The 22,567-nt window shown below is 46.9% G+C and overlaps 2 protein-coding genes across 7 annotated transcripts in view; one reads left to right on the top strand and one right to left on the bottom strand.

The window, feature by feature from the left end:
- Positions 1 to 1,012: 1,012 nt before the first annotated feature.
- On the bottom strand, positions 1,013 to 16,016 carry LOC146050551 (sphingolipid delta(4)-desaturase/C4-monooxygenase DES2-like). 2 transcript variants are annotated; one of them, XM_083167616.1, is made up of 3 exons: positions 15,802 to 16,016; positions 3,295 to 4,037; positions 1,013 to 1,660 (listed from the first exon to the last, which is right to left on the bottom strand). In XM_083167616.1, the coding sequence occupies exons 2-3, from the start codon at positions 4,009 to 4,011 to the stop codon at positions 1,520 to 1,522; spliced, it is 858 nt and encodes a 285-aa protein (XP_083023742.1). In that variant the 5' UTR covers positions 4,012 to 4,037; positions 15,802 to 16,016; the 3' UTR covers positions 1,013 to 1,519. The 2 variants fall into 2 exon arrangements, with proteins under 2 accessions (XP_083023742.1, XP_083023741.1); XM_083167615.1 differs by lacking the exon at positions 15,802 to 16,016 and adding an exon at positions 7,310 to 7,498 and having other exon boundaries at positions 1,024 to 1,660.
- Positions 15,047 to 22,567, top strand: part of LOC146050549 (transcriptional repressor protein YY1-like) — a 23,694-nt gene continuing 16,173 nt past the window's right edge. Inside the window, exon 1 of one of the 5 annotated variants that reach the window (XM_083167611.1) lies at positions 15,047 to 15,910. In XM_083167611.1, coding sequence (XP_083023737.1) covers positions 15,301 to 15,910 — 610 coding nt within the window. In that variant the 5' untranslated portion in view covers positions 15,047 to 15,300. The remainder of the gene's footprint in view (positions 15,911 to 22,567) is intronic. The other 4 variants (XM_083167610.1, XM_083167614.1, XM_083167613.1 and 1 more) reach the window with 4 other exon arrangements.

Raw genomic sequence — 22,567 nt, 5'->3', positions numbered from 1 at the left:
AAGATCTGGACTCTTAAGCAGCCCATACACGCTGCTTTGTGGGCGTGCTGTACTAGCACGGATCACATTGCATTGCATTGCATGTGCATCCGTTGTGCATGCAATGTGATGAAACCTAAGTACAAAAAGTATGTGCTTGCACATACTTTTTGTACTTACTGTAGGTTTCATCACATCACATTGCATGCACAACGGATGCACATGCAATGCAATGCAATGTGATCCGTGCTAGTACAGCACGGAAAGCATGCCCACAAAGCAGCGTGTATGGACTGCTTAAGGTGGTTGGTCCACCTGGAGCAGAAAGGGAGAGCCACCAGGGGACTGGATCGCTGAGGCTCACCCCAAGAAGTACTACAATACCAAGCCAGCTTGAGTTCATGTTGTCAATGTGCACTGTGAACTATAAATGAAATCACATTAAACAAAAATGTAAAAAAAGCTCACTATGGGGAGCACATCCACCATCATCATCGTGCCATATCTACTCTGGGGTCATGAACCGGCAAGTGACCCCATTTCCTTACAGGTGTGCTTGCGTCACAGGGCGGTATTCAATGTGAATACCGGCGACGTGCAGCGAATCCTGTTTAGGATTCGCTGCACATTCGCCACTGCTCGCTGCGTTCCGGAGCCTCGCCGGCTCCGGTATTCAACGAGTTATGGGCTCGCTGCCCCTGACTGGCGAATTTGAGCGCAGGGAGCCTGAGGACGGTGGCAGGCAGGGAGATGGAAGTCTCCCTGCCTGCCCCAGAACGTTTGTGGGGAGGAGGTGGGCTCCCCGGGTGCCAGGCAGCACAGGCCACACTACACACTACACCCGATCATGAATATGTAATGATCGGGTGAAGTGAATATATGAATATCTAATGAGCGGCTCGGCTCTGGCCCCCTGCTGGCTGCTCTGTGTAAAAAAATATATATTTTTTTTTAATTAAATATATATTCATGTGCTTACAGCACATGAATAAAAATAGCATGCCCCTCCACAGAATAAAATTCCAGATTTTTTGACACCAATTGTAAAAAACAAAACACTTTATTTTAAAAGTTCACCTTCCACTTCACCATAAAAAGATAGCGATTGCTACTCGGTGAATCATGGCGAAAAAAACCTTGAAATGTATTCGCCATCTGGTCATTGAATAGGGTGATTCACCGTTTTAGTCAGAAATTCGCCTTACAGCACAAAATCGCCATAAAAACCTGGCGAATCAGCCTAATTGAATACCGCCCACAACAGTCTTCCTATGTAGCATGTGTGCAAACGTGCCCATATTTTACATTGGGCACACATATCCACCCCTCGTTTCCCCGGATGTGATGTTTATTTGCAGCAAACCTATTTACTAAACCAGTTTATGCAGAGATGTATTGCATGTTCCCAGCGCTTTGTAAGCATGCACCCCCCCTCCCCAGACAGAGGTCTCAGCTATAACAAACAGCCATACCATTGTTTACAGCGTCACACGTCAGAATGGAGCATTATATAACATGAATGTTATTTTATTGACTGTGATCATGCAGCGGCAAGCTTGTATTTCCTTTTAATCCTAGAATAGGGAGAAATCTCCTCATCGAATATGAAATCCCAGAGCACGCGTGCCCACGACTGGTGCTGCGGAAGATTATCATAATATTCGGAGGCGATCTGCCGGACCTGCGGAAGTGACATAAAACCTACTGGTTAAAACAGGCAAATCTTTATAAGGTTACCTCCTTACCTGGAGACGAATGCTTGGAGGCAACACTCAAATACATTGGTGCGCCTTATACTATCTGTAAATGGAGACCCTGTAGCTTGACGCTTTCCCCTGGATTTCCCACATAGCGTATGACTGCAGTCGCCTTGCTGGACGAATGGATTGATGAGGAAGTTGTTCCAACAAAGGTGACCACAATCTTAAATGAAGTGGGAAGTCCCGGAGCAGAACATTTTGTACCTGTAGAACGGGTCATGTTAGTGTTTCAGGGGTAGATTTATTAAGCTCGGTGAAGTGATAAACCATGGGTCTTCAAACTGTGGCCCTCCAGATGTTGTGAAACTACAAATCCCAGCATGCCTTGCCACAGTTTTAACACTCCCTTATAGCAAAACTGTGGCAAGGCATGCTGGGATTTGTAGTTTCACAACATCTGGAGGGCCGCAGTTTGAAGACCCATGTGATAAACTGTCCGTTTTTTTTATCACCGGCCAATCAGCTCTTACCTGTCATTTTTCAAACCAAGCCTGTAGCTTCACAGGTAGTAGCTGATTGGACGCTGATAAAAACCAGACAGTTTATCACTTCACCGAGCTTAATAAATCTGCCCCTCAGTCGGTTGCGGTATAGATGATAGACAAAAGGGGGAGAGCGCTTGAGACTGTGTGGACTGACTTTTTTAAAGACAATGGGGTGTATTCAATGCTTTCTGTAAGCTGTGACAGCGAGCAGGGTCAGTATTCCACTGACCCCCTGCACACGCCGTTTCCCCCTCGCTAGGTTATTGGAACGAGGGGGAAACGCCAAGTGTGGCCACTAAAACAGCAAGGCTCGTGGCTAAATGCAGCGGGTTCCCTGCATTAGCCGCTAGCCTCGCTGTCTGGGGGAATCCTTGCAGTCCTCTGACAGTGAGGATATTCCTGTCACGTTGAATAGGGTGAGCGGCCGGCGCGGGGGTTAAACAGCGAGGGTCACTTGTTCTTGGCCGCATTGAATACACCCCATTGTCTAGGTAGACAGTCACATGGTTGATAGTCACTAGGTTGTCACCGAAAAAGGGCCAACACTGCCAAAAGGTCAACATAAACAAAGTCAACAGTCGAAAGGTTGACATGATTTTTTGGTGTCTGTGTAATCATAGTTGACATGACCCCCATATATACGTACCGCATGGCTCAATTCGCTCGCCATGTTTCGGGCTCATATATTTCCGCTTGAATATGAAAAACCAAAAAAAATTATGAAAATGTTGACCTTATAACTGTCGACCTTGCCTATGTCGCCAGTAAGGTTGTGCCAACCTAAGGTATGTTGACCCTTTTTTGGTCTGACTGACAACCTAATCTATCCACTTACAGCTGTGAATAACATTCGGCCGTGGCGTGGAACATATGAAGGCCACCATGAACAGATCCACTTATGTTGTAACCGGTAGAGATTAGTTGGATGCTAGCATTGGGCGGGCAAATTATACGTCTAGCTTACGTGATGGTTTTAGGGGGGGGGGGGGTATCTGATCTAAACACGTTGTTGATACATTATCCACCATAGGACTTGATTGAGAATCCGGTACAACATTTCTTTGACCTACCATGGGGAGCTTGCTTCCAGGGATACTGGGGAAGTCGTGATGCTCTGTATGGTAGCCAACATTAAAAGTGATTAAATTCAGACATCCATAGTACGAATAGGTCTCACAGCCTTTCATAAACATGTAATGTTCTGAGATAAAATGCCCTGATATTGGATGGAAGCCCAAACAAAACACAGAACCAGCCACCAAGTAGACCACGGCCTTCAGGCCGCATGTGCGGAAGAGCAAGAGGTCAGCGGAAAACTGCACCAGAGCATTCCATATCTCCATGCGGCTGATCGGTTTGGGATTCACATATAGAGGGCGCAGGGCATAAAACAGCGGCTGAAGGAACAGCCACACCACTTTGCGCAAGGGGGTGCAGAAAAACCAACCCTCGAAGTCCGTCGGTATGTCCACGTCCAAGTTGTCTCCTCCCAGGTAGCGGTGGTGATCGATGTGGTATTTTTTAAAGGATGCGGAATATGGCATGCCAATTGGCAGGTTGGCAACCATGGCAAACCATCTGTTCCATCTTGCCTGCCTGTTGCCGAAAGCAACGTTGTGAGAGATGTCATGGATGGCTAAGGTCAATGAGTGATTCACACACCCACCAAAGGCATATGCCCAAAACAGAACCCATTTCCAAGCCAGGTGTTCCACTAGATGGCAGGCCACAAGCTGAGCCGCCACCAGCGCCAAGACGATCCATTTGAGGTGGTGGTCGGGTCCCATTAGACACTTGATTTGTGGATACTTTGCTACGAGAAAAACAAAATTGCATTCTTAGAATCTTATCATTGAAGACCCTGCATGTGTTCTACACCAAAGGTAATTGGATCAAATTTGCACATTGGAAACACTTGCTGCAGTAAGTGTGGATCATAGTGTCAGCAGTAGTCAGGCGACGTAAGTTTTTCAGTTTTTTTCTGGAGTTCATTTGTACATTTCAGTGTGTGGACCCTTAATTAGAGTACCACTTATTTTGCCATGGTCAGGCAAAATAGGCGGTACTTACTCACACTGGAAAACCCTCACACCTCCCCTACTCCCACCTGTACTGCTCGCACTGGTACATCCTCACACCTTCCCTACTCCCACCTGTACTAACACTGGTACCCTCACACCTCTCCTCCCACATGTACTACTCACACCTCTCCTACTCCCACCTGTACTACTCACCTCCCCTACTCCCACCTGTACTCACATTGGTACCCTCACACCTGTACTACTGGTACACCCTCACACCTCCAATACTCACACCTGTACTACTGGTACACCCTCACACCTCCCCTACTCCCACATGTACTACTCACACTGGTACACCCTCACACCTCCCCTACTCCCACATGTACTACTCACACTGGTACACCCTCACACCTCCACTACTCCCACCTGTACTCCTCACACTGGTACACCCTCACACCTCCCCTACTCCCACCTGTACTCCTCACACTGGTACACCCTCACACCTCCCCTACTCCCACATGTACTACTCACACTGATACACCCTCACACCTCCCCTACTCCCACATGTACTACTCACACTGGTACACCCTCACACCTCCACTACTCCCACCTGTACTCCTCACACTGGTACACCCTCACAGCTCCCCTACTCCCACCTGTACTACTCACACTGGTACCCTCACACATCTCCTACTCACCTTCCCTACTCCCACCTGTACTCACACTGGTACCCTCACACCTCTCCTACTCCCACCAGTACTACTTACCTCCCCAACTCCCACCTGTACTCACATTGGTACCCTCACACCTCTCCTACTCCAACCTGTACTAACCTCCCCTACTCCCACCTGTACTCACATTGGAACCCTCACACCTCTCCTACTCCCACCTGTACTACTGGTACACCCTCACACCTCCTCTACTAACACCTGTACTACTGATACACCCTCACACCTCCCCTACTCCCACCTGTACTAGTCACACTGGTTCTCCCTCACACCTCCCCTACTCCCACCTGTCTCCTCACGCTGGTACACCCTCACACCTCCCCTACTCCCACCTGTACTAGTCACACTAGTTCTCCCTCACACCTCCCCTACTCCTACCTGTCTCCTCACGCTGGTACACCCTCACATCTCCCCCTACTCCCACCTGTACTACTACTAATTATACTATAATTAGTTTGCAAAACATGGTTATACTTTTTACCAAAACTGAAATAATTTAAACTGGTCCATTTCTCTGCAGCGCCAAAGGTTAATTATTTGTAGGAAGCGACCCATCAGGTCAGTAAACGTACAAACTAATAGGAGGAGTCCGTTCTGGCGACCCCAGGGAATAATGTGGCCATCTGTAGTCCGTAATGCTGGAATTTCAACAAGGAAAGGGACCACAGCTAGCTGCCTCAGTAGTTTAGCTGCTCCAGGGTGCCCCCTGGTGTTTGATCAATGGAAGATAACATGCCATTGATGCTGCTTGTGAGACATGAATGTATCTGTGTTTTGGGGCCTCCTGTAGCATTTGATGTAACAGCTCAGGGTATAAATGACACCCATATAAATATGTAGTATGTAAAATACACGGTCGCAGGTGTGATACCTGTGTCTGTGCATCACCTATATTTAGAATTTTTCACAATTGATGCTTATATATGGAGGGAATATATTAGAGAACTAGGGTCCCTGTGGATGTGCTTATATGTAATAAATAGGGTTTAATTAATCAGAGGTTGGTGCATTTTTTTGTTTAGAAATAATAATAATAATTATTATTATACTATCTGGTGCACTACAAGTCCCAGAAGGCTCTGGGCTCCAAGGCATGCTGCACTTGTGTTTCATAAATTTTCATGCAAAGTTTGGCACCAGGGCAAGTAGCAGCAAGTACAAGATAATCCAAGGTACGTATGCTGCCGGTATATGGTCAATAGGTCAACACACTCCAAAGGTCGACATGGGGTTAGGTCAACACGGTCATTAGGTCGACACAAGCCTTATGTCAACATGGGGAAGGTTGATAGTCAAAAGGTCGACATGGGGTTTTCACTTTTTATGAGCCGACAGGTGGTATTTCATGCCCTATTTTTCACAGTTTTTTTACCTGAATGTCAACACAGTCGACATGGACACAGTTTAAAGTGCACTGCATCCCCTCGCATCGCTTGCGATGCGTTGGGCGCGGTGCCTCGCTACGCTTGGCACATACTAGTGGATGGTAGGGCATGAAATAACGGCTGTGGGCACGTCGGCTCAAAAACAGTGAAAACCCCATGTCGACCTAGACATTGTCGAACTAATGACCTGTCGATCTATAACCATGTCGACCTAGACCCATGTCGACCATCATGCTGTAGACCAAATGACCACATCCCAATACAATACACAAACATGGCCAGTGTGTATTTATTTATTAACAGTTTCTTATATAGCGCACACATATTCCGCAGCGCTTTACAGAGAATGTTTGAAAAGTCACATCAGTCCCTGCCCCAGTGGAGCTGGCAATCTATATTCCCTACCACATGTACACGCACACACAGACATTCTAGGGTTCATTTTGTTGGGAGCCAATTAGCCTACCAGTATACTTTTGGATTGTGGGAGGAAACCGGAACACCCGCACACTTAGAGCCATGGTGGGAATAGAACCCATGACCTCAGTGCTGTGAGGCAGTAATGCTAACCATTACACCATCCGTACAGCCCCATCCTGTGTGTATGGTAATAACACACGGGATGTGAGACGACACCTACACACCAAGACATGACAACACAATTTTGGAATCCCAGCAAAGCACTGCATTACGGCAATTTGAGAAAGATTACAAAGTTATTTTGAAGTGATTTAAGGCCATTAATATGGTTAGACACCCACTACTGACATCAGCGCTAAGTGATAAAATAGAGGCGATAGATTAGAAGCTCAGAGGACGAATTAGTGCTTAATGGTAATAAAATGCTTTAGGAAACAATCAAATCATTCATGATCAGTGTGGTTGTCATTTATCCTGTCCCTAGGTATTGTACTGAACCCCCCTATAGAGATGAGGGGTTTGGAGAGGTACCTAATATTTCCTTCCTGCGCTCTGTGTGTGGCTGGTCTGTGTACGCCCACTCAAAGTCTCCTCGGGTCACTGCATTCCCCATCACGCACAGTGGTTCCAAAGCCCTAGACTCCAGTCTCCTGATCCTCTTCCCCAGGACTGAGAGGAGTGGGTCAGGGAGCTGGGTCCTATATAACCCTCCTCGGCCCAAGGGTGGAGCTGCTGAATTCTTGTATCGCACAGCACAGACACACAATCATCCCATGGGGTGCAGTGCATTGTACTATTGTGTTATGGCTGGGAACTTGTAACAATACCAAACGCTGCAAGATATTGGAGGGAAGCCATCACTAGGGTAGACCTTTATCTAGGTCGACATGCATTGGGTTGACCACTGAAGGTCGACACCTGAAATAGGTCGACATGTTTGTACAAACAAAAGGTTTGTAAGGTCGACACAAGCATTAGGTTGGCAATGGGAAGTCAAAAGGTCGACATCAGTTTTTTGTCCCGAATGTCGATATAGTTGACATGTACCGCGTCCCATTTCTGTCTGGGCGGCAGTAATCTAACTGTGCAGATCAGCTCTGAATCCGGCCCTTACCCTGGCCATACACTACTATACAATTATCTGTCAGATCAGCTGCCAAACCTGGATGATTGACAAATTGTTTAAATCTGGGATTTCCAGATTTTCATTCCACTTTTCCAGTTTGGGAGCAATGGTGGATTGTCGCTAGCTCTCACCCATTAGCAGAATTTCAACCAGCCTGATGTGGAAGATGATCTGCCAGATAATTGTATAGTGTATGCCCAGCTTTAAGTTGCACACACACTAGACGATATTGTTAACGATGTGCACGATAAGAACCATTGTTATGAATATTTGGTGCATAATGATTATTACATTTGTGGGAAATTATATCAAAATGGTGTAAAGGTTCTATCCTATTTCTGGTGCAATGAGAGCAAAATTCCAATAGGTTGTTTTGGGTAGCGTTATCTTTTCCCATTGCAGCAGTATTAGGGTTGGTTCAATTGTTTGGGTTGGAGTATTAGGGATGGGTTAGTTGTTTGGGTTAGAGTATTAGGGATGGGTTAGTTGTTTGGGATGTAGTATTAGGGATGGGTTAGTTGTTTGGGTTTTAGTATTAGGGATGGGTTAGTTGTTTGGGTTGTAGTATTAGGGATGGATTAGTTGTTTGGGTTGTAGTATTAGGGATGGGTTAGTTGTTTGGGTTGGAGTATTAGGGATGGGATAGTGGTTTGGGTTGGAGTATTAGGGATGGGTTAGTTGTTTGGGTTGGATTATTGGGGATGGGTTAGTTGTTTGGGTTGGAGTATTAGGGATGGGTTAGTTGTTTGGGTTGTAGTATTAGGGATGGATTAGTTGTTTGGGTTGTAGTATTAGGGATGGGTTAGTTGTTTGGGTTGTAGTATTAGGGATGGGTTAGTTGTTTGGGATGTAGTATTAGGGATGGGTTAGTTGTTTGGGTTGGAGTATTAGGGATGGGTTAGTTGATTGGGTTGTAGTATTAGGGATGGGTTAGTTGTTTGGGATGTAGTATTAGGGATGGGTTAGTTGTTTGGGTTGTAGTATTAGGGATGGGTTAGTTGATTGGGTTGTAGTATTAAGGTTGGGTAAGTGGTTTGGGTTGGAGTATTAGGGATGGGTTAGTTGTTTGGGATGTAGTATTAGGGATGGGTTAGTTGTTTGGGATGTAGTATTAGGGATGGGTTAGTTGTTTGGGTTGGAGTATTAGGGATGGGTTAGTTGATTGGGTTGTAGTATTAGGGATGGGTTAGTTGTTTGGGATGTAGTATTAGGGATGGGTTAGTTGTTTGGGTTGTAGTATTAGGGATGGGTTAGTTGATTGGGTTGTAGTATTAAGGTTGGGTAAGTGGTTTGGGTTGGAGTATTAGGGATGGGTTAGTTGTTTGGGTTGGAGTATTAGGGATGGGTTAGTTGTTTGGGTTGGAGTATTAGGGATGGGTTAGTTGTTTGGGTTGTAGTATTAGGGATGGGTTAGTTGTTTGGGTTGTAGTATTAGGGATGGATTAGTTGTTTGGGATGTAGTATTAGGGATTGGTTAGTTGTTTGGGATGTAGTATTAGGGATGGGTTAGTTGTTTGGGTTGGAGTATTAGGGTTGGGTTAGTTGTTTGGGTTAGAGTATTAGGGATGGGTTAGTTGTTTGGGTTGTAGTATTAGGGATGGGTTAGTTGTTTGGGTTGTAGTATTAGGGATGGGTTAGTTGTTTGGGTTGGAGTATTAAGGTTGGGTAAGTGGTTTGGGTTGGAGTATTAGGGATGGGTTAGTTGTTTGGGTTGGAGTATTAGGGATGGGTTAGTTGTTTGGGTTGGAGTATTAGGGATGGGTTAGTGGTTTGGGTTGGAGTATTAGGGATGGGTTAGTGGTTTGGGTTGGAGTATTAGGGATGGGTTAGTGGTTTGGGTTGGAGTATTAGGATGGGTTAGTTGTTTGGGTTGGAGTATTAGGGATGGGTTAGTTGTTTGGGATGTAGTATTAGGGATGGGTTAGTTGTTTGGGTTGGAGTATTAGGGATGGGTTAGTTGTTTGGGATGTAGTATTAGGGATGGGTTAGTTGTTTGGGATGTAGTATTAGGGATGGGTTAGTTGTTTGGGTTGTAGTATTAGGGATGGGTTAGTTGTTTGGGTTGGAGTATTAAGGTTGGGTAAGTGGTTTGGGTTGGAGTAAAACGCAACGGAATAAGCTACGCTATATAAGAAACTGTAAATAAAAACATAACTGCAGCCAAACCCCAACCTCCCCTAATGGCAGCCTTACCATAACCTCCCCGAACCCTAGCCATTCCCAATTGAAGCCTATTCCTAACCGCAGTACCCAACCACAGCTTCAACCTAACCTCCTCCAATCGCAGCCAAACCCAGCAGTCCTAAACTGCAGCACTGAGCATGTCGACACTGAACAACTGTCAGTGTCAACCTTGTTGACTGTTTTCCTGAAGTACTGTCCCTAACCCTAGTGTAAATATCTACACTGTCAGTGTCAACATTATGTTGACAATTTAACCATATTGACTTCACCAATTCCAACCTTGTGCTGCAGATGGTGCGCATGTCAACATGGTGAAGGGTGACATTTAACCCTTTCTTAAAAGTGCCATAGCGCCGTGGGTGAATATTTCTGCTAAATAAAATGTATATTCTCGCTCAGATACAGTATTTGTCTTGGTGTGAAACTACTTTCCCACATCCATACTATTGGGGAGAGTGACAGAAAGGTAGCAAGGTGCGCAGGGCCAAGGTGTGGGCATCAATGCCAGTACTCTCTCCGCCAATCATCATAGACCAGTAACTTTCATCGGTTCTAGAGTCGTTCCCAGCATCATGTGGCTTTATCGCCGCCCTGTACTCTTACGGGTCGATTCAGCCATTTTCGTACAGGTCCCAATTCGGCTCCGTCTTTGATGGTGGCGGTGTGTGCATGCGCATAGCTGCTCATGCGCAAACCCCAGGAGCGCCCCCAAATCGTATGAAAATGGCCAGGACCAAAGTCCAGGATTACTTTTATCTGTGAATCATTTGAAGGATTTCTCCTCTGTGCAGAAGCCTGCGAGCGAACGTGTAAGTGTACACATCCGCTCGTATCGTAGCACAGAGATTTGGGCAGCGGCATTTAAACTGCTCGCTAGGCAGCCAATAAATGCAGCCTAGAGAGCAGGCATGAATTGGGCCCTTATTACGGTAACTGGGGCAGCGTGCCCCTCTCTATTGTTCATTAGGAAGATAGTGAAAACATGCAGACTCAGCCATTGTATTATTTTCAAGCTCCCTGTAGTTACGATATAGCCCTTGCTGGTCCCAGGTCTGACTTAGTGGCACCTCGCCAGTTACGTTCCCGACAGTCGCCTCTGATCCAGCTGACAATGAGGAATCACACTGTGACTGCTTTTCCTTACAGAAGTACAAACACAAATACAGGACACAGCTAGAGGGTAGGGCACGCCTAAAGGACGTTCGTCCTCACAGACTGAGCCAATGTCTTCAACTTCAGCAGGACCGGTCACGTCACCCATATATACAGATAGTGTACAGCATCGGTCAGATATTATTGTGAAAGCCTACAGAAAACTGCACTTTCCCATTTTGTAAAAGTAGACTTATTCCAGAGCGATAGATCTAGTAGAATTATTCACGTGCTAGAGAGATTATGGGAGAAATTTACTAAAGGTGACCATACACGTTACAATTATTGTATACAATATCGCATCTCAGTTTTGCGATGAGAGCAGTACATGCTTTTTGTACTAGATCTCATCGCAAAACCGAGATGCGATATTGTATACAATAATTGTAACGTGTATGGGCACTAAGATGTGTATTCTACTTCACATGTGATGTTGCTATGGGCAACCAATCAGATCCTGTGTACTATCTTCTAGACTCAGGGTGCTAATTAAATAAGAGGTAGATTCTGATGGTTGCCCATAGCAACATCACATGTGAAGTAGAATACACATCTTAGTAAATTTCCACTTGCGTATTCAGCAGCCAACTATGATAGAGGTATGCCAACCTCAAAAACAATTCGACAGAATAGCACAGTTCAAGTAATGCTTAATAATACATAAAAGTCGTGTTACACAAAATAAAACTATTTATTACAGAATACACACATAAATAAATAAAAAGAAATAAGAAAATAAACCTCCTGTCAAAGCAAATTGTTAACAAATATAATTACAAAACAGAGCAATAACATGATTTTTATAAATCTGTCATTTCGGCTGATCTGCTTGTACTTTTATGTCACCTAGAACGATGTGCTTAATGATATTAATTGGGCAATACCAATCCGAAAGTCAGGTCATTCTGGTTGACAGCTCGAGTTTCGCAGCTTCCGAGTCCTTTTAACACCGCCCGCTGTGCGAGCGAACTCCCGCACCCACTATTCGCCAATTTTCCCCACAACGATGCGAGTGAAGATGGGATGTTGTCCCTAGCAACCAATCAGATTCTACTTTTTATTCGTTTCGCACCTCCTAGAAGATAATAGATAGAATCTGATTGGTTGCTTATAGGCAACATCCCATCTACATTAAAACCATCTTACTAAATGTCTCCATGTGTCTCTGCAACACAATCTGGACTCATGTGCAGAGCAACTTAAGGTGCCCAGAAACTTGTCCGGTTTGGGCCTGATTTTACCCGACGGATGGGGCTGCGATCTAGGCCAAATCTGAGGCCAGATCTACAAACAACATCTGATCTGATCCAATGCAGGGCCCCGCACGCATCGGATTGAACTGGCTGTACACAAGATAAATCGTAGATGTTGGGTTTTTTTTTTAGACAACCCCATCTCAACCACTCCCATACCTGCCAACATTGGAGGAGACTAGGGCGGGACAGGGCGCACACCTAATTTTGGGGGCGTGACCTGCCGAAAAGGGGTCGTGGTCTATATGTGCAGCGCTGCCGCGAGCCCACGCCCCCATTTTTCGGCGCTGTGGGGGCATGCCCAGCAGCTCTGTAAGCTGCTGGCCAGCCCCCAGCCCCTCTGCCTGAAAGAATAGACGCTGTCAGCGTCTTTTCACAGAGTGTCCCTATTCTGTTATGAAGAAAGTTGGGAGGTATGCAACAGTAATATGTACACAGCATTCACTGATTGCAGAATAGAGAGAGAAAAATAAGAATATATAATTCGCTTCTCTTTCCAAAGCATAAAGTTGACATGATCAAAGGCAAGTGCCGGATTCCCAGCCGGGAATAACATCCATGTTGCAGATAACTAAAATATTCACATTTATGTGGAAATGTACCAACCTGCCCGCTCGGTTTTGTCTTTTAAATGATTGCATCTTTAAAACATCGAGGAGACGACCACGCTGATGTCTGCAGCCTGTTACCTTAGGGGTACATTTACTAAAGGGTGAGTTCTTAAAAGCAAGAGAGGTTGCCTATAGCAACCAGATTCTTGCTTTTATCCTCTAGAAGGTGCTAGATAAATGATAAGTAGAATCGGATTGCTATGGGCAACATCTATCACTTCTAAAAAGACACATTTTAGTCTTTATAATGTGCCAATTATATGTACAGTCGCTAACGGGGCCTCACCGGCACATTATACGCCTGCTGTACAGCACATTAATAACCTTTGGAAATCATGTATGCAAACAATATAAAGAAAATCTAACAGCAGACAAAACACATTATTTTTTGTGGGCCGGATTCAGGTTTTCAAGCAAAGCAAATAAAAGCAATCCCATGCTGCGCTGCAGGGGGGGGGGGGGGGGGGGCAGATGTATCATGTGCAGAGAGTTATGCTGTGTACACACTAGTACAATCTGCATAAGATCCAGATGCGATTACAATTTAGACTATCTGCATACAATTTACACTATCTGCATTCAATTTAGACTATATAGTGCAGATCTGCACTATATAGACAGGGCAGCCAAGACTTTCTGGTTAAGATATGGGAGCGCGCATTTTGAACGCATCTGGATCGCTTGGGATAAAACCCATACAATCTGCATGAGATCCAGATAAGATTTTGACTATATAGTCAAAATCTTATCTGGATCTTATGCAGATTATTTGAGTGGGGTGTGTTCGAATTTAATCTATATTGTAGCGTAAATATAAAGCTGTTTAACATTTGTGGGCTACATGCAAAAGCAGACAGTATTTACTCTGAATAGAAAAATAAATAAACATCTAGGGGTACATTTACTAAATATAAAAAAAAAAGGTAAATACAATTTGAAGGGTGGCACTTGTGACCTCCAGGGCGAAGTGGCATTACTTCTTGACTTGCGCCCTACAGGTGGGGTGGTACTTCTGGGCTTGTTCAGGTGGCACATGTGCCCTACAAAGGGGGGGGGGGGGGGAGGCAGTGTATCTGGGTTGTCACTATGGTGAAGGAGGTGGAGAATAATCTATTTGCCTCACTGGGTGCCATTTTGTTTAGGTGCACACTAAGGGCCGCATTTAAATCTAAAGCTAAAACCCCGAAAAGGGTTAGCCGCAAATATTACCGTAATTATCACCCCAATGTATGTAGGAAGGACCATAGCAAGAATCTCCGATCCCTGCTGCGATCCCCCCTGCACCGCCGCCGGCCGCATCCCTCATAAGTTTCTATGGGGGATGCGAAAATGCCCGATGTATCAACATCGTGAAGCAGCGCTTCGTATCCCTTGTCTATCGCAATTCTGAGGTGGCGCTACCCCATTGTAGTCTATGGGCTACACATAGCACTGCTGCCAGGGCAGTGCGGTTAGAGGGGTCGGCTAACCGCACATGCGCAGACCCCCCCAGCGCGCGGCTCAGCACATCTCAGTGGGATGATACACCCAGCGCTAGGATTGCATTTTACAATGCGATCCTGGGTGGTAACATTCCATTGTACATGCGATACATGAAAAATGGGCCCCTAAGTAAATGACACCCGGTGGAAAATTGACTAAGACAGGAGTTCTAGTGACGATGGGATGTTGCCCATAGCAACCAATCAAATTATATCTATTACCTGCTAGAAAGGTGCTAAATAAATGAGAAATTTAATCTGATTGGTTGCTATGGGCAACATCCCATCTTCAATAGAACTCCCACTGTCCGTATATTTCCTATCTGTCACTATGGTACAGCCAGATCCACTCTATCTACTACTGTCTCAGGACTATAGAGGAGGCGGGGCCAGGGTAGTTCCCGTCATCAGCAGCTCGCCCGCTCGGCCCCGCCTCCGGCCCCACCCAACTCCTCCCTCTGCCCTGAGCCAGGATGCCGCCCGCCGCCTCCTCCCCGCGCGGCCGTTGAAATGTCTGCTCTCGCGAGATGACGCCGGGAGCGGAGAGCGGCGGCGAGATTTGCTTTGCCCTGAGTCGGGATTCGCGTTGAACGCGGAGGAATAATAACCGGGGGGGGATAATCACCGGAGGCGGCGGCGGTGGTAGTAGCAGCCCCCCGGGAGGGGGAGCGGAGCACCGGGGAGGGGGGGAAGACGCGGGCCCAGCCACCGCACCATGGCATCGGGCGACACGCTCTACATCGCCGCCGACGGCTCAGAGATGCCGGCCGAGCTGGTGGAGCTGCACGAGATCGAGGTGGAGTCCATCCCGGTGGAGACTATCGAGACGACGGTGGTGGGCGGCGGCGGCGGGGAGGAGGACGACGACGATGAGGAGGACGAGGACGAAGAGCCGCAGCACCCGCACCTGCACCACCACCACCACCCGCCCATGATTGCGCTGCAGCCGCTGGACCCGGACGACCCGCACCACCACCAGGAGGTGATCCTGGTGCAGACCCGGGAAGAGGTGGTGGGCGGCGATGACTCGGACTTGCGGGCGGACGACGGCTACGAGGACCAGATCCTCATCCCGGTGCCGGCCCCGGCCGGGGAGGACGACTACATCGAGCAGACCCTGGTGACGGTAGCCGGCAAGAGCTCCGGAGGGGGCGGCGGCCGCAGCGGCAAGAAGGGCGGCGGCGGAGGGGGAAAGCGGAGCGGCAAGAAGAGCTACCTGAGCGGCGGTGGCGGCGGGGCCGAGCCCAGTGCCCGCAAATGGGAGCAGAAGCAGGTGCAAATCAAGACGCTGGAGGGCGAGTTCTCAGTCACCATGTGGGCGTCAGGTGAGGCCGCTACCCCGGGGTGCTGGAGAGGGGATAACGGGGAGGCCGAGGCCCGCGCTCCGAGCTGCTGCCGCTGGGCGCCGCCATGTTCCCTGATCCTCCAGTATGGCGGCCCGAGGAAAACATGGCGCGCGGGCCGCCGGGGGAAGATGGCGGCCGAACATGGCGGCGCTGGTGGGGAGGGAGAGAGGGGGGGCAGAGGGTGAGGGCCCGGGGACTAGGCCGCAGTGGCGCACTAAAGGTGGGGGAGGGGCGGCCGCCGCCATGGCCGTGTGTTCTCTCCCCCCCAATCTGTTACCTCAGCTCTCCCGCCGGGGACCCCATGTCTGAGGGGTGTGTGACTCGGGGGCCCCCAGAGTTGGCTGTCAGTGTGTGTATTGTGTGCGTATAAGACAGCACAGAGTATATAGTGATACCTGTGTCAGTGTATATAGCCTGGCGTGTGTATAATGTTATAGGACATGAGGTCTCACTGTATATGTGCTGTATATACTGACAGTGTATGTGTAAATATAATGGTATAGGTCATGAGGTCTGTCACTGTATATAGGGGGAGTGCTGTACATACTGACAGTGTGTATGTATATATAATGGTATAGGTCATGAGGTCTGTCACTGTGTATATAGGGGAAGTGATGTATATACTGACAGTGTGTATGTGTAAATATAATGGTATAGGTCATGAGGTCTGTCACTGTATATAGGGGAAGTGCTGTATATACTGACAGTGTGTATGTATGTGTATATATAATGGTATAGGTCATGAGGTCTGTCACTGTATATAGGGGAAGTGCTGTATATACTGACATTGTATAATTAATGGCAGGTCTGTCACTGTATAGGGAATGTGCTGTATATACTGTGTGTGTGTGTAAAATATATATATATATATATATATATATATATATATATATATATATATATATATATATATATATAATTATATTCTCATACATACTCATGAGGTCTGTCACTGTATATAGGGGACGTGCTGTATGTACTGACAGTGTGTATATATAATGGTATAGGACATCAGGTCTGTCACAGGAGAAGTGCTGTGTGTATATATAATGGTATAGAGGAAATGAAATCTGTTACTGTATATAGGGTAGTATGTACTGACAGTGTATAAAGCCTGGTGTGCATATATAATAGTATAGCACATGAGATCTGTCCCTGTATATAGGGGACGTTTTATATATACTGACAGTGTATATAATGGTATAGCACATGACATATGTCCCTGTATATAGGGTACATACTATATATACTGACAGTGTATATAGCCGTGTGTGTGTATATAATGGTATAGGACATGAGGTCTGTCACTGTATATAAGGGAACTGCAGTATATAGTTTGGTGTATATATATTCAAATATTTTGATATTATAGCAGTGAGTATGCTGTGCCACTGTGTATATAATGGTATATGACATGATATTGGGTTATTACTGTAGTGTCAGGTTGTGCAGTGTTACTGTGTATTTGGGAAGAGCTGTATACTATATACTGTGTTGCTGTAAATATCTATTCTGTTGTTAATTTGTAATAATGACATTGCATACATACTGTGGAGATTATAGTATGGGTGCATGACTTGTGTGTGACCTGCATCCTTCTCTGTATAACTACCAGGTTCAGGTCTTGAGGTATGCTCCATATTAGTACAGGGGGTGCACCTGGTTAGCTGAGCTGTGTATAGCGTATGTACAGAGGGAATGGGGATGTGTGTGTATAGGGGTACAGGGGGTGCACCAGGCTACCTGAGCTGTGTATAGTGTATGTAGTAGTAGTTCGTTTAATTATAAGGTGACATAAAGTGTCCAGCGCCGTACATAGACAGAGGGAATTGGGATGTGTGTATAGGGGTACAGGGGGTACACCTGGTTACCTGAGCTGTGTGTGTGGGTACAGGGGGTGCACCTGGTTACCTGATCTGTGTATAATGTATGTACAGATGGAATGGGGATGTGTGTGTGTATAGGGGTACAGGGGGTGCACCTGGTTACCTGAGCTGTGTATAATGTATGTTCAGAGGCAATGGTGATATGTGTGTGTGTATATAGGGGTACAGGGGTGCATCCGGTTACCTGATCTGTGTATAGTGTGTGTGTGTAGGGGTACAGGGGGTGCACCTGGTTACCTGAGCTGTGTATGTACAGAGGAAATGGGGGTGGGTACAGGGGGTGCACCTGGTTACCTGAGCTGTGTATAGTGTATGTACAGATGGAATGGGGATGTGTGTGTGTGTGTGTGTGTGTGTACAGGGGGTGCCCCTGGTTACCTGAGCTGTGTAATAATTTATGTACAGAGGCAATGGGGATATGTGTGTGTATGTATGTACAGGGGGTGCACATGGTTACCTGAGCTGTGTATAATGTATGTACAGATGGAATGGGGATGTGTGTGTGTGTGTGTGTATGTGTGTACAGGGGGTGCACCTGGTTACCTGAACTGTGTATAGTGTATGTACAGAGAGAACGGGGAGTGTGTGTGTATAGGGGTACAGGGGGTGCACCTGGTTACCTGAGCTGTGTATAGTGTATGTACAGAGAGAACGGGGAGTGTGTGTGTATAGGGGTACAGGGGGTGCACCTGGTTACCTGAGCTGTGTATAGTGTATGTACAGAGAGAACGGGGAGTGTGTGTGTATAGGGGTACAGGGGTGAGGGTGTGTGTGTATAGGGGTGCACCTGGTTACCTGAGCTGTGTATAATGTATGTACAGATGGAATGGGGATGTGTGTGTGTGTGTGTGTGTACAGGGGGTGCCCCTGGTTACCTGAGCTGTGTAATAATTTATGTACAGAGGCAATGGGGATATGTGTGTGTATGTATGTATGTACAGGGGGTGCACCTGGTTACCTGAGCTGTGTATAATGTATGTACAGATGGAATGGGGATGTGTGTGTGTGTGTGTGTGTGTGTGTGTGTGTGTGTACAGGGGGTGCCCCTGGTTACCTGAGCTGTGTGTGTGTGTGTACAGGGGGTGCCCCTGGTTACCTGAGCTGTGTAATAATTTATGTACAGAGGCAATGGGGATATGTGTGTGTATGTATGTACAGGGGGTGCATCCAGTTACATGAGCTGTGTATGTACAGATGGAATGGTGTGTGTGTGTGTGTGTATATATATATATATATATATATATATATATATATATATATATATATATATATATATATATATATATATATATATATATATATATATATATATATATATGTGCACCTGGTTACCTGAGCTGTGTAGGTACAGAGGAAATGGGTGTGTGTGTATAGGGGTACAGGGGGTGCACCTGGTTACCTGAGCTGTGTATGTACAGAGGGAACGGGGATGTGTGTGTGTGTGTATATAGGGATACAGGGGGTGCACCTGGTTTCCTGAGCTGTGTAGGTACAGAGGGGATGTGTGTGTGTGTGTGTGTATATATAGGGGGGGGCACCTGGTTACCTGAGCTGTGTATAGTGTATGTACAGAGGGAATGGGGGTGTGTGTGTTTATAGGGGGTGCACCTGGTTACCTGAGCTGTGTATATAACACCCATTATTCGGCATCGTCGGTTCCAGCACTGTGCCCCACCCCCTGCATCTCAATACCCTCCCACTGCCCTCTCAACTACTTCTAAGCCCTCCCACAGTACCCACTTTGTCTAAAAAGCAAACCATAATTACTTCCGGCAGGCACCCAAGGTGTCCAGATTAAAGAAGTTTCCGGACCAACGGTTGCCGTAAAATCGGTGTGGTAGTAGTTTGTTTATTTATAAGTCGCCATAAAGTGTCCGCAGCGCCGTACATAGACAGAGGGAATGGTGGTGTATGTATGTATGTATGGGGGTACACCTGGTTACCTGAGCGGTGTATGTACAGAGGGATGTGTGTGTGTATGTATGTATGTATGTACACCTGGTTACCTGAGCGATGTGTGTATAGGGGGTGCACCTGGTTACCTGAGCTGTGTATAGTGTAGTGTTCATTCTAGAACCCGCCATATTTAAAAACCCATGCAGTTCCTCTTCCCTGTCTGGGGTGTCGCTGTTTGCTGTGGTGTTTCTAGCACAGGTGTGGTTTGCATATCAGTGCTGATATACAGACAACACTGTGCTAGAAGCACATATGGTGGTGTTCTATATTTTATTCATACCAATGACCAGCAATAATTGCTGGAAATGTCATACAGCCCATATACAATACAATGCACCAGAGTATGCAATAAAACTGCAAGTGCTGCCACCTACAGCTGGTTTCTGATGCAGCAGGGGATAGGAAACTGCTTAATAGAGTTGACTCAGACCATATGTCAGATCCTTATCTATTTTATTACCAGTTATTTATATAGCACACACATTCTGTAGCACTGTACAGAGAATATTTGAACACTCACCTCAGTCCCTGCCCTGGTGGAGCTTCTATATTCCCTACCACATGTACATGCATACACAGACATTTTAGAGTTAATTTCTTTGGAGCCAATTAACCTAGCATTATGTCTTTGGGTTGTGGGTGGAAACCAGAGCACCCGGAGGAAACCCACGCAAGCATGGGGATAATATACCAACAGTGGTTGTACAGAACAAGCCATGGTGGGAATCAAACCCATGACCTCAGCGCTGTGAGGCAGTGATGCTAACCAGTGTTTGTCCAGGTACTTGCACATTATAGTACAGGAGACCTTGCATGCTACTTGGAGAGGATTCTTCTCCATAAAATTGGTCCCATCACACCACGGACACAGGACAGCTATCTGAATACAAGAGCATTAAGAAGTGATATTTATTTTACACCAGTTGGTACATCTTTCCAGCAAGGAAAATGCAGCCACATTGGTCATTTACTGGGGATTGCTAATAATAATACAAGCTAGAAGTCTAAATATGTAACCATCCGTTCACATTACACAAAATACAGCAAAGCTGACCAGTGCATGGCGTCACTGTCTGGAATTGAATTTCCCCATAGAGCGTGATGTAGGTTTTGGCTTCTCTGTAATTCTCAGAGCATGGAATGGTCGGACTGTTGGGTGATTTGTCCACTGCTAGGCTGACAATGGTCTCCAGTGTTCTCCACTTATAAATAGTCCTCTCTCACTGTAGAGCACCTCTGTCCTTGAGGCCAATTAACTGGTCGGGTTTTAATGTTTAGTCATGCTTAAGCACAGATGGTTAAATAAAACATTTATATATCCCAAAAACATGGAAAGGGGGGGGGGGGGGGGTTTCAATTGTTTTGAGGGCAGTATTAGTTAATGTGCATCCAAAGGACGAATTGAATTGTTACGAATGCTGCGGGCACCAAACGTTACTCCTTGCAATCTCCTGAGGAGGCGCCAGAAATGTGCGAGATGTCTGTTTCAGCACTGGGGCTCTAACCAGGTCTTTCCTTGTCAGGGTCCATGGGTCCCACAGGGGACATCGGGGGTTGTAGGCGGATCCAGGGGGTCCGAGGCACCAATCAGCGAAGCTCTTAAAGATTTTACCCAGCATGCCCGGGCCCTCTCCCCTACAACCCCGCCTCCAGGCTACTGCCGCCAGTTTTTTGTTGGTGCCTGCAGGAAGCAGACGCACCTGTATTCAGCAGGAATCACCTTTTTTTGAGGTGATTCCAAAAGAAGCTTTATTTTTATTTTTGTTTTAATCTGCCGCTTATGCGGGAGAAGCCGCTTCGCGGCAGAACACGCTCCCCGCTGTCAGTGAGTGACAGCGGAGTGAGCGTCTCACTCCTCCCGGCGCCGACCTCCTCAGAACATCTTGAGGCAGACGGCGGGGGTGACGTCAGCGCCTAGCACCGCCGGACGTCTCCCCCCTGACAGCGTGGCCGGACCAGGAGCAGGTAAGGCTTCCTAAGGAAGCACAAATCGCGGTCCTGCCGCGGCGCGCTGGGAGACGCCCGCGGTAGCTGGCGTGGGCACTCGCTTCGGCCAGGGATCCCACTAGACCACCGGGGACAGAGCGGCAGGCTGGGCCTGGGGGGGACCCATTATAATTGGCTCTTACGCTCCGGTGGGGGAAGTCCAGCAAGGGGAGGTGGCGCTTGGCCTGCAGTCCCTCCCCCACCTTTGGCGCCAATCTCCTCGCAGATCTGCCGTCCATAGCTGACTCCGTTTGTGCCCGCCCCCCCTCTCTTGGACCAGCGCCGTTACAGCAGCACGCAGGTCTTCAGAGGACGGGCACATCTCTCTCCCCTGTGAAACCGGCTACAGGCTAAGTAGTACCTTTCACAGCCACCCTCATTCCCCCTTTGCTCTATAGAGTACTGAGGTTGATATAGGGTGTGTTAGCTTATCTATATTGCCTAATATAGTGTGTATGTGACTTTGTGCTAGCACTTCTTTTTCCTCTGTCAGTTTTTCTCTCAAACTGTCCACTTTACTTCTAAGGAGGTTTTTACCTCAGAGGTCACATACTGTCAGTGGATCACTCTAGGTCCTCTTCTACTGAGTTACCTACTGTGCACTGCTTTACCCCCTATTGGGAGTGTTCTCACTATGTCCAAACGGGGGCGCAACCAGACAGAATCTCCCTTGCTCTTGTCTTGCAAGGGCTGCGCTGCAGGTCTGTCTGGAATGGATGTCATCCAGGATGGACTATGTGTCAATTGCTTTACACCTCCTGACCATCCCCAGCCCTCAGGGGCACCCCAGCCACCATGGGCAGCCTTT

This window comes from Crinia signifera, chromosome 12, assembly GCF_055691185.1.
Source record: "Crinia signifera chromosome 12, ASM5569118v1, whole genome shotgun sequence".
Taxonomy (NCBI): Eukaryota; Metazoa; Chordata; class Amphibia; order Anura; family Myobatrachidae; genus Crinia; species Crinia signifera.
The sequence above is the reverse complement of the archived record's forward strand: the minus strand, read 5'-3'. Positions and strand labels throughout refer to the sequence as shown.